Source organism: Macaca thibetana, chromosome 6 (assembly GCF_024542745.1).
Source record: "Macaca thibetana thibetana isolate TM-01 chromosome 6, ASM2454274v1, whole genome shotgun sequence".
Lineage (NCBI taxonomy): Eukaryota > Metazoa > Chordata > Mammalia > Primates > Cercopithecidae > Macaca > Macaca thibetana.
The window spans coordinates 133397113-133410807 of record NC_065583.1 but is presented as its reverse complement, the minus strand read 5'-3'; the positions used below and the strand labels follow the sequence as shown (position 1 = coordinate 133410807).

The 13695-nt window shown below is 40.0% G+C and overlaps 2 protein-coding genes across 12 annotated transcripts in view; one reads left to right on the top strand and one right to left on the bottom strand.

Moving 5' to 3' along the window:
* Positions 1-3919, top strand: part of GOLPH3 (golgi phosphoprotein 3) — a 57594-nt gene extending 53675 nt beyond the window's left edge. Inside the window, exon 4 of the mRNA XM_050793861.1 lies at positions 1990-3919. Within this exon, the coding sequence (XP_050649818.1) occupies positions 1990-2414 (425 nt within the window). The 3' untranslated portion in view covers positions 2415-3919. The remainder of the gene's footprint in view (positions 1-1989) is intronic.
* Positions 1-13695, bottom strand: part of SUB1 (SUB1 regulator of transcription) — a 731929-nt gene that overhangs the window by 492835 nt on the left and 225399 nt on the right. The gene's annotated exons all lie outside the window — the stretch shown is intronic.

Below are 13695 nucleotides of genomic sequence, written 5' to 3'. Positions count from 1 at the left end.
GGCACAGTCTCGGCTCATTGCAACCTCTGCCTTGCGGGTTTAAGTGATTCTCCTGCCTCACCCATCCAAGTAGCTGAGATTACAGGCACTTGCCACGATGCTTGGCTAATTTTTTGTAGTTTTAGAAGAGATGGGGTGTCACCATGTTGGCTAGGCTGGTCTCAAACTCCTGACCTCAGGTGGTCCACCTGCCTGGGCCACCCACAGTGCTGGGATTACAGGCTTGAGCTACCACGCCTGTTCACTTTTAATCTTTATTAGGGCAGATCTAGGGTGGTCTATACTCTAGGACCGGTTTAGTCCTACAACTAAGGTGCGGATTTTCTAGTATTCCTTCTGAATGTCCTTGGTTTTTAGTGAGGCCTTTGCTCTCTGGCTAGTTGGCAATCACATTTTTCCCAGCTCTACTGAACTCTTGGAATCGTTCACTTTCTGGTAGTTGTTCTTTGCCTAGCTTTGTGGAATTTCTCTCCCTAATACGTGTAGCTTAGCTTTCAGCCAAAGACTCAAGGAACACCTTGCTGATTTCTAGACCTCTTTATCTGCGTAGGTCCCCCTTCTCCAGTAGTCTGCTTTGCACATTGCAGCTGCCTTAGCTACCCTGAACTCTGGTCTCTGCTACCTTAACGTGATGTGACTATTGTGCTCTGCTTGGGGTCTTCCTGCCTGCTCTGCTGCCTGGGACGTGCCTCTAGGTGGTAAGCTTAGGCGGTTTTCTGGCTCACATAGGCTGCACTCATGTGTCACAGTTCTGGGCTGCTTTTGACTAGTGTCTGAAAACAGTTTTTTCATATATTTTATCCAGAATTCTAATTACAGTGAGAGGGCAGTTTTAGGAATGATTACTTCATCATAGGCCTGTGTTCTTTAGTGTTAAGTATAGGAAAATAATTATGTCTGTATCCAGTTGAATGGTAATATATTTTAAGATAGCAGCTTAAAATTTTAAGATAGTCCGCTAGAACTTTCTTTGATGATGAAAATGTTCTATTCCTGTGGTGTCTAGCCACTGGCCATGTGTCACTATTATATATGTGAAATGTGTCTAGTGCCGCTGAAGAGCTGAAGTTTTAAATTAATTTAAATAGCTCTATGTCGGTAATGGCTCCTGTAATGGACAGTGTGGTTGAAGGTTTTCTCTCAGTATTACAAAATCTTGACCTTACAACATTTGCATTTAAAAAAGATGCCTGTGGTTGATCTTTAACATGTTCTAATTTAGAAAAATATTATAGTTTTTTTAAGTATAAAAATAGTTGCATGTTCATTGGAGATCATTTGGAAAATGCAGAAAGCACAAAAAAAGTTTAGCACACATAATCCCAAAGATAAGTAAGATTAATATTTTGATGTATTTCCTTCCAGTTTTCTATAAAGAAGAACCCACTTTAGTGAAAAATCATTTGGTTTTATTTTAAATATTTCTCTCTCAAAAGGAAATGTGTATAGATGGCAAGGTTAAAATTGTGAAAATTTGTGTCCTTCCAGAATTAGCTTTATATTGTCATCTAATAATAGCATGGCCTAAACAGGCTTTCTTACCTCTATAGGCTGTATATATGTAGCAGTTTCAGGAATAACAATCAGGAAGATTTTTTTGGGGGGTCTGTTAGTTGCAGACTGGTGTTTAATAGAAAACTTCTTATTTGGCTATTGGCTGCTTTTTGACAGCAGCTAGAAGGAAGCTCAGACATCATATTTGGCTCATTTCCACTTAAGACTAAGGGTGACTGACTCTGGTCTGAAGACTGCTTGCAGTTTAGTCGTCTGAGTGACTCTTGTGGCTGAGGATGTGCTGGGTGCTTAGAATCCAAAGGTCTGGCTGGGCTTAAGGGATTCATGGTCTAGTTAGGGAGAAAAACATGGCAGATTTTCTTCTGTTTCTCTTGGGGCAAAATCAGATTTTACTGTTTATTTTAATAGTACAAAATTTTTGCAAAATTAGCAGATAATAGTCATCATTTCTAACTTCTGAAATCTTTTGTTTAGGTGAGACATGGAATCCATTAAAATTGCATTATCAGTTAAGAAATGTACGGGAACGATTAGCTAAAAACCTGGTGGAAAAGGGTGTATTGACAACAGAGAAACAGAACTTCCTACTTTTTGACATGACAACACATCCCCTCACCAACAACAACATTAAGCAGCGCCTCATCAAGAAAGTACAGGAAGCTGTTCTTGACAAATGGGTGAATGACCCTCACCGCATGGACAGGCGCTTGCTGGCCCTCATTTACCTGGCTCATGCCTCGGACGTCCTGGAGAATGCTTTTGCTCCTCTTCTGGACGAGCAGTATGATTTGGCTACCAAGAGAGTGCGGCAGCTTCTCGACTTAGACCCCGAGGTGGAATGTCTGAAGGCCAACACCAATGAGGTTCTGTGGGCGGTGGTGGCAGCATTCACCAAGTAACTCTGCTTGGGTTGAACCATTCTCCTTTCTCTCAAGTAAACCAGTAGTTTTTCTTCTGTTGACTTCTGGTTTTCTGTAATTTGTACTTTCCCACACTATAATTGGCTTCTGTTTTACAAAATGGTGGGTGGCTTTTTCTTTTTTGTATGTATACAGGATTCTGCTGGTACGAGAGGCCTTCCTCTTTCTGTTTTTAAAAAAAGTTTTACTGCCATATTGGCATTCCATTCCCTTTTGCCATCCTCACTGTTACCTGTTTTGGGTTTCTGGTTTACTTTGACTTTCAAAGTACCTCCAGCCTCATATGCACAGCTTTTGGATGACCTCAGCTTGAGTTTCTCCATATGTGCATGTACATCTAGCATTCTGCCTACAGTTCAGACAGAAGTCACAAAAAGGCCTTCAACTCACCAAAGGTAAATATCTGTATCTATTAGGACGTTTTATACATAGACTTCAGTTGAGATGTATACTTAGCAAAATTATTTTTAAATTGAAACAGCACAGTAAATACTTAATATAAAATGCCCCTTGGATTTTGCTTCCCATGTAAATCTATTGTATTATTACACTTGTTATAATTTTAACTATAAAGGTCCAGTTGTTTCACAGAGCCAGTCTGGGATGGGCTGCATTCCATTTATGCTGTATATAGTTTGAATTATATATAAATTGCCCCTTCTTCTGCCCACCCCTCCTCCCATCTTAGTATTTTGCAAGATTTAATCGGTTGTACACCTGGTGCCCCTCACTTGCTTCAGTCATGGTTATTTGATGGAGAAATTGACCTGTCATCACTGAAGGAGAGAGAAAAGATGTGTGTCTGATTGGTCCTGGGAATTTTTGAGCTGTGCCATTTATGGTACTCTTTGCCTATGCATCCTCTTTTTAGATTTTTAAAAAATTTTATCTTACTGTTTTTATAATTTCTATTGGGAAGAGGCTTGTGACCAGTACCAATCTTGAGTTTCTTTTTCTGTCTACAGGTAAATTAATGTCTGCTCTGAAATGTCATTTATCTACTCACACGTTCTTGGGGAAAAAAATCAAATGTCAGTCCTAGCAGATGTTGCATGTAAATTGGTAGCAAGTAATGATTACAGCCCAGAGGATTAAGAATTTTGTAACAGAAAGCTCTGCTATGTTTTAATATTTTATATACAATTATGATAATTAGCATTGTCAGACTATAAACCTTTGCTTTTTAAAGTTTATTTTTACTATTTCTTTATCACTGTTTATTGTATCATCACCATTGATTTCATAATGTAAATACTATATATTGAACAAATTAAATGTCAAATTTTTTTATTACCATAGTCCATGTTAATAGTGGGGCTTTCAGGTGTTTAGAGATTTTTTTGTTGTTGTTGTTAACATTCATTGCAAAAGTACTAGATGGTGTATAACTCTAGAGTTGAATTTTAAGGGATTCCCTAATATGTATACTATCTTTTTATCTGAAGTAATAAATAAACTATGATCTTGAAAGTGCCTGAATCAGAGCAAGCATGTCATTTGTATTTTTGTATTCTCATTTAGTTTTCTTAAAATTTTACTTACTATAGCATTGTAATATTTTAATGCAGGGGTTGGGTTTCTTAAAGGGCCAGATAGTAGATATTTTAGGCTTTGTGAGCCACCTGCTGTGTCAGTTGCAACTAGTGAACTTTACTGAATGAAAACTGTTAGAGATAATACAAATCAATTGGTTAAGCTGTGTTCCAATAAAACTGTATTTGCAAACACAGGGCGCTGGTTAAGGCCCCAGTTTTAATGCATGGAAAAAAGACATTTTTCTATCCGTTGAAATAACCTTCTTTACCTTCAAAAATGACACTGCTGGTGGTAACTACATGTAGGAATTATTAACTTAAAGTTTCTTCCCATAAAGTAGATATTGGGAAACTGATACCAGTTTACTGGAATTTCTTATCGAGTGAAAAGTTCCTGTTTTTCACTTGAGACGATGTTAGAGCTGAGGTAATAGATTTCTGAGGTATTCACTTCATCAGCAGCATCAGTATTCCCAAGCAAGGGGGAAAAGGGCCTCGCCTGAACTTCTGTCAGTGTTTGTTCTAGACCAGAGTACACACTTAGCTCTACCTGTGTGTGGCCCCAACTTCAGTATGTTTCCATATCCAGAGGAGAGGAAGTGTAGTAAAATCTGGGGGTGGTAGTAGTGGTGTTATCAAGAACTCTTTGTCCTGTGGAATATTGTTGCTTTCAGTCCTCTTGAAAGCAGGAATGATGTGACTCCCTGGAAATAAATACTGTCTGTGTTAAGAGCAGTACTTCCATGGGTTTATGCCAGTTTGATTAAAAGCCTTTACATAGATATCTACTGTGCAGAGAATTAGTAGTTGCTGTTTCTTTTTTGGTGGCTTCGTATGTTTTGTAATTGATTGAGTGTTCCTTAAAATAACCTGATTGGCACAGTGTGCTAACAGAAGCTTAATAAGCACATGCTATTTTATATCTCATTTTGACCTCCCCAAATTCCAGTTACTATCTTCACTTTGTGAAGAACGAGCTCAGAGAGGAGAATTTGCTCATTGTCACATTATCTACTGACTGTACGAGCTTTTAATCCTAAGGCGATTGAAGAACAGTGATGGCATTCAGCTACAATTGTTCCTTTCTTAACATGGGCACTGGGAGAGGGCTTCCTTTCCCTAACAGAGACAGAACAGGCATGCAAAATACTCTCATGGTGTTGCAAAATAAAAAGATTAAAGAACATCTCTATTCTAATATCGTGGTATAACTTACATAAATTATCTTTTGGGGATGAAAAAGTTGACTAATTGTGTATATTCTCAAAAGAAAGCAGAATTGTCTAATCACCAGGAAAGTCCCTGGCCTCCTGAAGCAAGGTCGATCAATGATCTCTGACTCGTTCCACCACTCAACCCTTCTTACTGTTCGTGAACAGATAAGTACAATACTCTGAGTGTAGTAAACCCTTGAATTTGGTCATCTCCCAAAAGAAAGAAAAAGGGGCTAGGGCCTGATTGGTTCAGTGGCACATGGGACCAGTAAGTAGTGACACCCAGCCTGATACTGTCAAGGGTCCATGGCTGCCAGGCCTGGCTACTCCCACCCAGCAGTCGCAAGTTTATGTGAGGTATTTATGAAGTCTACTTTCCAACTCTGTGGCTTCTCTATCTTTTATTAACTTATATATTGTGAGATAATACTGCTCCATTTCACTTTTGTCCGGATTAAGATGACCGACAAACTGACGTAGTTCCAATTCATCTCATCCCATTGGGTCCCAGGATGACATGCTTGACTGTTGTAAATTCTGCACAAATGTCATACATTCTGTAACAGTATCAGTAAAGTGGTGGTATTAATGTTCATGACCTTGCAGGCTCTCCTTCAAAGGGGTATGGACGGTAACATGGTTTGGTTAAACTGGTGTTCATACTTTCTTAGCCCAATGTTAGAATTATACAGATATTTACTCCTGATAGAACAGTTGGTATAGAATGGTTCCCATTAGTATCATTATACACTGATGTGCATTTTACTTTTTGTGCTTACGTTGTGGAGAGATTTCAGGGTAAGTACACGTCATTCTTTTGAATGGTGGTGTTGTATAGCTTAGTTAAATCTTCCATTAATGGACATTTAGATGATTCTCATAAAAAAGTATTGTAGCATACTTAGTTAAATCTCCCATTAATGGACATTTAGATGATTCTCCAAAAAAAGTATTGTAGCATACTTTTTTATGTCTTTATTTCTCATTTCTGTAGGATTTAAGAGAAATGGATTTGCTCAAATAATATACCTTGAAAATGTAAAAGATAAATAGCCAAATTGATTTCTAAGATTTATGGTAACTTAAGCTCTTGACAATAAGGTGAATGCTGGTTTTCCTGTACCTTAGCCAATACTGTAGAGCAGTGGTCCCCAACCTTTTTGGCACCAGGGACCAGTTTTGTGGTAATTTTTCCACAGACCAGGGGATCGAGGTGGTTTCAGGATAAAACTGCTCCACCTCAATCATCAAACAGTTAGATTTGGTGCACAATAGGGTTTGAGTTCCTATGAGAATCTAATGTGGCCGCTGATCTGACAGAAGGTGGAGCTCAGGTGGTAATGTTTGCTTGCCTGCTGCTCACCTTCTGCTGTGTGGCTTGGTTCTTACCAGGCCACCGTTACTGGTCCATGGCCTGGGGATTGGGGACCCCTCTGTGGAGGGTATCATCACTCATAGTCTGTTTTAATTATTGAGGAGTTATCATTTACTCCCTTTTGGTAATTTGTATTTTTCCTGTGAATTACCCATTCGTGTTCTTTATTCATTTTTCTAAAGGACATTAATCTTTTTATGTATTAATTCACGAGGACTTAAGCCTATATCTATGATGCAGTTGGTTTTCCCAGTCTTTGGAGCTGGCAAATGGTAAGTTTTGCTTTTGCTTTCTTTAACATTCAGAAAAGTGTAAGGTGCAGTGCTTGAGCATGCAATTTGTGGAGATCCTTCTTCTAAAGAGAGATGTCTGGTGGTCAGATTTGATATATATTAACTTTGGGAGGGTATGATCAGATTTAAAAATGGAAAGTCAAATGTGTAGGTTAAGAATATATATGTATATAAGCATTTCATTAAAAGTTATGATTAAAATATAAATGGAAAATCTCATAAACAAATGTTTACATTAATTACTTAAAGCACACATGTTTACAGCCATTACCCAGGTCACGAGATAGAACCTTGCCAGCCATACCCAGAAGCTATTCAAGTCTTTCTCCCAATTACAGTCTTCGTAAGAATAAGTACTGTCCTGACCCAGTGTGCATCTTTAATTGTATTGTTTTGTTTCATTTGATATGTCTTTTAAGTTTTTTTTGAATCTGTAGGTTCTTCCCCCTATCTTGCTCTTGTTTTCCCTTTGCAAAATATTTGTTGATGAAATTGGATCATTTGTCTACTGTAGATTTTTCCAAAGTTTGGATTTTGTTGATGGTTTCCATATGGTGTGATTTAAGGTGTTTCTTTGACTTATACACTGCATTTCCCAAGAATTGGTAATTGGCTGTAGGGGCTTAGATTCAGCTTTCTTTGTGTAGGCAACACTATTTAATCAGTGGTGGTGTATGCTTCCACCAGGAGGCGGTGTCTCATATTCTCCTTTTGTGAGGTTAGCAGCCTTGCTGTTGAATTCTTAGATCCTGTGATTTATTGGGGTTGCAAAGCGATATTTTAATTATTATTTATTAGCTAGAATATTTCTATAAAGAGATGTTGTCTGCATTACATTTTACTATAATTCATAGAGGGAAGGTTTATTGGGAAGTTTATTTACCTATTTTCAAAATACAGCTGGTTCCCTGGCATCTGCCAAAAATAACTTCAATTTTTAAAATATTATTAACTTATGGAAACACATTCTGTTTAAATTGATAAATAATAATTGTGTATATTTATGGTTATAATGTAATGTTTTAGTCTTTGTACACATTGGAGATTCAGTCAAGCTTATTAAAATAACCATCACCTTACCAACTTATTTTTTTCTGGTAAGAATACTAAAAATAGTCCTTTTTAGCAATTTTGAAACACACAATACATTATTATTAACTGTTGTCACCATGCAATGCAATAGATCACAAAACTTGATTCCTCCAGTCTGAGACTTTGTATCCTTTGAACAATATTTGTTTCCCTATCTCTCCCCTTTCCCTCAGTTTCTGGTAACCATTTTTCTACTCTTTTTCTGTGAGATTGGCTTTTTTAGATTACACATATAAGCGAGATCATACAATATTTGTCTTTTTTATGCCTTATTTCACTTAGTGTAATAGAATAATCACTCTTTTATGTGTTTTGATCTACTACAGTTATTAGCCCTAATAATGCTCAAAATGTCCTATCTTTGACCAGCGGAACTCTCTTCAAGGATCTGGAGTCCTTTTGATAGTTTTAGTAGTCTTTGATAACTTCCTGGTATGGCAAGATGTTTCAGGTTCATTTTGTATATTTCCTACCCCGTATCTGGAATCATCTATTTTCCCAACAAGCCATGGTTTAAAAGAGCATGCTAAAAGAGCATGAATATAATAGTATAGTTTGTATATAGTCACAATTTTGTGAGTCTGTGGCTTTGTAGATTCTGAATTTAGCTTCATGCTTAGAAGAGCTTATTCACTTCATGATTAAAGCAATATATTTAGGTTTTTGGGGATTGTTTTTGTTTTTGTTTCCTTTCTTGCTTTTAAATCTTTGACCCCTCTGGAATTTTATTTTGATGTCAGGGATTTTGTTGCAAATGGACTAGCTTTTTCCTCTCTCCAAAATACCTAGCCAATTTTCTCAACACCAGTTTTTGAATATATTGAATAACCGGTGTGTGTGTGTGCATGGTGTTTTGTTTTTGTTTTGTTGCTGCTGATTTAAAATGCCCCTTTTTTGTTGAATTTGGAATTACTGTGTATTTGGGTCTGTGTTCTAGTGGTTTGCCTGTCTAGTTCTATAGTAGAGGAGCCACCATTTTAATTATTACAGATTTCTGATAATATTTTAATACCAGTTCCCCTCTTACTCTGCCTTTTCAAATTTCTTCTGGCTGTTTTTATGTGTTTATCCCACCAGATGGACTTCAGGATAAATTTGTCAGGTTAAAAAATTTGAGATTATGATTGGACTTATATTTATAAATTAGTTTGGGGAGAATTGAGATCTTTATAGTATTGAGTCATCCTGTCCAAGAAGCTATACATATATTTACCCCCCTTTTTTTAGTTATCTCTTATGTCCCTTAATAGAGTTTTATAATATTTTTAGGTCTTGCCAGTTCTTGCTAAGAATAAATTTATATTTTCAGTTGATGGCATTCATAATAGAGTATTTCTCCCATGGTATATTCTAACTGGTTATTATTTATAGAAAAGCTGTTGTTGGCTAGGCGCAGTGGCTCACACCTGTAATCCCAGCACTTTGGGAGGCCGAGGTGGGCAGATCACGAGGTCAGGAAATCGAGACCATCCTGGCCAACATGGTGAAACCCCATCTCTACTAAAAATACAAAAATTAGCTGGGTGTGGTGGCACGTGCTGTAGTCCCAGCTACTTGGGAGGCCAAGGCAGGAGAATGGTGTGAACCCGTAAGGTGGAGGTTGCAGTGAACTGAGATTGCGCCACTGCAGTCCAGCCTGGAGACAGAGAGAGACTCCGTCTTAAAAAAGAAAAGCTGGCCAGGCGCGTTGACTTCCGCCTGTAATCCCAGCACTTTGGGAGGCCAAGGCGGGTGGATCATGAGGTAAGGAGATCAACACCATCCTGGCTAACATGGTGAAACCCCGTCTCTACTAAAAATACAAAAAATTTGCTGGGCGAGGTGGCAGACGCCTGTAGTTCCAGCTACTCGGGAGGCTGAGGCAGGAGAATGGTGTGAACCTGGGAGGTGGAGCTTGCAGTGAGCCGAGATGAGGCCACTGCACTCCAGCCTGGGCAACAGAGTGAGACTCCATCTCAAAAAAAAAAAAAAAAAAAAGCTGTTGTTTTGGTGAATGTTAATTTTTGTAGCCACCACACTGAATTCTATTTTAATAGATTTTCAATTGGAACTTTTGTGTTTATGTGTACCCAAGTTTTGTCATGTGCAAATCATAATACTTTTTGCTTTTGTTATTTATAGCTGTTTTTTAGAATTTTACATAATTGGGCCTGGTACAGGGCTCACACCTGTAATCCCAGCACTTTGGGAGGCTGAGGTGGGAAGATCACTTGAGAGGAGTTCAAGACCAGCAACATAGAGAGGCCCTGTCTCTACAAAATAAATAAAATTTTACCTAATTGTATTGGCTTATACCTCCAGAACACTGCTTTTCTTTTTTTTTTCCTTCTTCTTTTTTTTTTTTTTTGAGATGGAGTCTTGCTCTGTTGCCTAGACTGGAGTGCAGTGGTGTGATCTTAGCTCACTGCAAGCTGTGCCTCCCGGGTTCACGCCATTCTCCTGCCTCAGCCTTCTGAGTAGCTGGGCCTACAGGCGCCCGCCACTATACCTGGCTAATTTTTTGTATTTTTAGTAGAGACGGGGTTTCACCGTGTTAGCCAGGATGGTCTCGATCTCTTGACCTTGTGATCCACCTGCCTTGGCCTCCCAAAGTGCTGGGATTACAGGCGTGAGCCACTGCGCCCAGCCCTTAGAATATTGCTTTTCAACGATCATACTTTGAGCATCCTGCGCATGTGTATTCCTGATGAATGGGAATGTTTCTCAAGTTCCTCCATTAGAGCATGATGCAGGCTTTAACGTGTCTGTTGACATCATTCATTCATTCAGACGGAGTTTCGCTAGTCACCCAGGCTGGAATGCAGTTGGCACAATTTTGGCTCACTGCAACCTCCACCTCCCGGGTTCAAGCGATTCTCCTGCCTTAGCCTCCTGAGTAGCTGGGATTATAGGCGCCTGCCACCATGCCCTGCTGATTTTTGTATTTTTAGTAGAGATGGAGTTTCACCCTGTTGGCCAGGCTGGTCTCAAACTCCTGACCTCAGATGATCCGCCCTCCTCGGCCTCCCAAAGTACTGAGATTACAGGTGTGAGCCACCGCACCCAGCCTGTGGCCATCTTTCATGATGATTCTTTTTCTCTTTTGTCCTGTTAATGTAATGTACTACATCTATAGATTCTTAATTTCAAACTGTTCACATATTCCTGGAATTAACATCAGTTGTGCATGTTTTCTGTAATGTACTGTAGAATTCTATTAGCTAACATTTAATCAGGATTTTTCAAGTTCATCTTCAATGTCACTTAGATGTCTACAATTTAATTTGACTTGTTGCTTCTAATGTGGCTTTGGTTTGGTAAGGTGATTGCTTTAGTTTTAGTTCTACTAGATCTATATTAATCTCAAGTTTTCATATTGCTTTTTCGATCTTGTGCTTCTTAGAAGCCACATTTACTTAAGTATATTGAGAATACAAAACAGTTTGTATTTAGAATTTTCTTTTCCCGAGTCATATTCCAAATTATGTATTTACTTTTTTTTTTTTTTTTTTTTTGAGACGGAGGCTCGCTCTGTTACCAGGCTGGAGTATAGTGGTGTGATCTCAGCTCACTGCAAGCTCTGCCTTCCGGGTTCAAGTGATTCTCCTGCCTCAGCCTCCTGAGTAGCTGGGACTACAGGCGCGTGCCACCATGCCCAGCTAATTTTTGTATTTATAGTAGAGATGGGGTTTCACTATGTTGGCCAGGATGGTCTTGATTTCTTGACCTCGTGATTTGCCCACCTTGACCTCCCAAAGTGCTGGGATTACAGGCATGAGCCACCGCACCCGGCCTCCAAATTATAGTTTTTATCTGCCTTTTGCATAATTGTGTTTCACTCCCTGTCTTCTCCTCCCTTCTCTTCACCAGTTCTGAATTCGTAAGTAGGACCCTTGCTGAATTTGATTGTTTAGTGGGGGTAAGTGAATTTTACTAAGCTTGCCATTTGCCCAAGATTGGTCAGTAGTGGATCCCTTATAGCTCTCTGTGTTTAAGCATTGTTCAAATCGTCTCTTAGGACAAGAGAAGGAAGTTGGGGACTAGCTGATTTTAGTCTTTGAGATACTCAGCTGTTTTGAAGGGATCAGGAGGATGTGTGGAGTGATAGTGGCCATGGCATTTACAGGGTGAGGGTGAGCTGGGGCAGCTAATCTCTTTCTGAATCAGTTATTAACTGCAGGGTCCTATTTGGTGGGGGCTCCCCTCAAATCTGGCCTGCCACTCCTGACCTCAAGTGATCTGCCTGCCTTGGGCTCCCAAAGTGTTGGGATTACAGGAGTGAACCACTGTGCCCAGCCTGGTTTTAGATCTTCTACATGGTATGTAGTTTTCCATTTCATATAATGGGTTTGTGGCTACTTCCATTTTAAAACTACTAGAGTTTCTCTGTTTGTTCATTTCATTGGGTTTCAAGGAAGGGAGTTATGCAAACAAGCCCTCTGTCTCCTAGGAATTAGTGAGGCTACTTCCTCGCCTGTTAGTCCTCTGGCCTGCTTAGACTGACCGCCAGGTGTCTGGGAAAATGAAAATGATTCCTCATCTTCAATCTCATCTTCCCAACATTCTGAGGCATGAAGATGACTCCAGTTTCAGCCTGCTTTTTTTTTTTTTTTTTTTAGAGACAGAGTCTCACTCTGCCACCCAGGCTGGAGTGCAGTGGTGCGATCTCGGCTCACTGCAACCTCCACCTACTGGTTCAAGCAATTCTCCTACCTCAGCCTCCCGAGTAGCTGGGATTACAGGTGTGTGCCACCACGCCCAGCTAATTTTTGTATTTTTGGTAGAGATGGGGTTTCGCCATGTTGGCCAGGCTGGTCTCGCGCTCCTGACCACAGGTGATCCACCCTCCTCGGCTTCCCGAAGTGCTGGTATTACAGGCGTGAGCCACCGCACCCGGCCTTCAGCCTGCTTCTTAAAGGGCTCAACTTCAGTAGTCCCCTTTCTCCAAGTTAAGGATTTTGGTGGTGGTCTTCAGAACTCTCTTTCATGCCACGAATGCTCTCTCAGTCAGAGAATTGTATTCCATTTCATTGTTCCCCTTCTGTTTGGCGTTAAGATTTTTCTTTTGGAAACGGAGTCTCGCTCTGTCGCCCAGGCTGGAGTGCAGTGGCCCATTCTCCTGCCTCAGCCTCCTAAGTAGCTGGGATTGCAGGCACATGCCACCATGCCCGGGTAATTTTTTTGTATTTTTAGTATAGATGGGGTTTCACCATGTTGGCCCGTCTAGTCTCAAAACTCCTGACCTCAAGTGATCTGCCTGCCTTGGCCTCCCAAAGTGCTGGGATTACAGGAGTGAGACACCATGCCCGACCTGGTTTCAGATCTTATACATGGTATGTACTCTTCCATTTCATATAATGGGTTTGTGGCTATTTCCATTTTAAAACTACTGGAGTTTCCCTCTGTATTTGTTCATTTCATTGGGTTTTGAGGAGGGGAGTTATGCAAACAAGCCCTCTGTCTCCTAGGAAAAAGCTCTACCCAAGTAGGGGCAGGGAACCAATCAGAATTTCAGTTTTGGGATGTATATAGAAAATCAGGCAGGCAACAGCTTGTATGTCCAGAGAAACTCTGGTATTGATTGGGGCCAAAATGATGGCAAATGGCTTCCATAGATGTCTAGGTAAAGAACTGGTAAGGACTGGGGATTAGGATGCCGTGACCAGCAAAAACAGACCTGAAGTGGGGAGGGTGCTGGGTGAAGCAGAGTTCCTCCCGTCTGAGGCCAGGTCACGTGCTGGGTCCTGTTCTGAGATTTCTGCAAGAGACCAT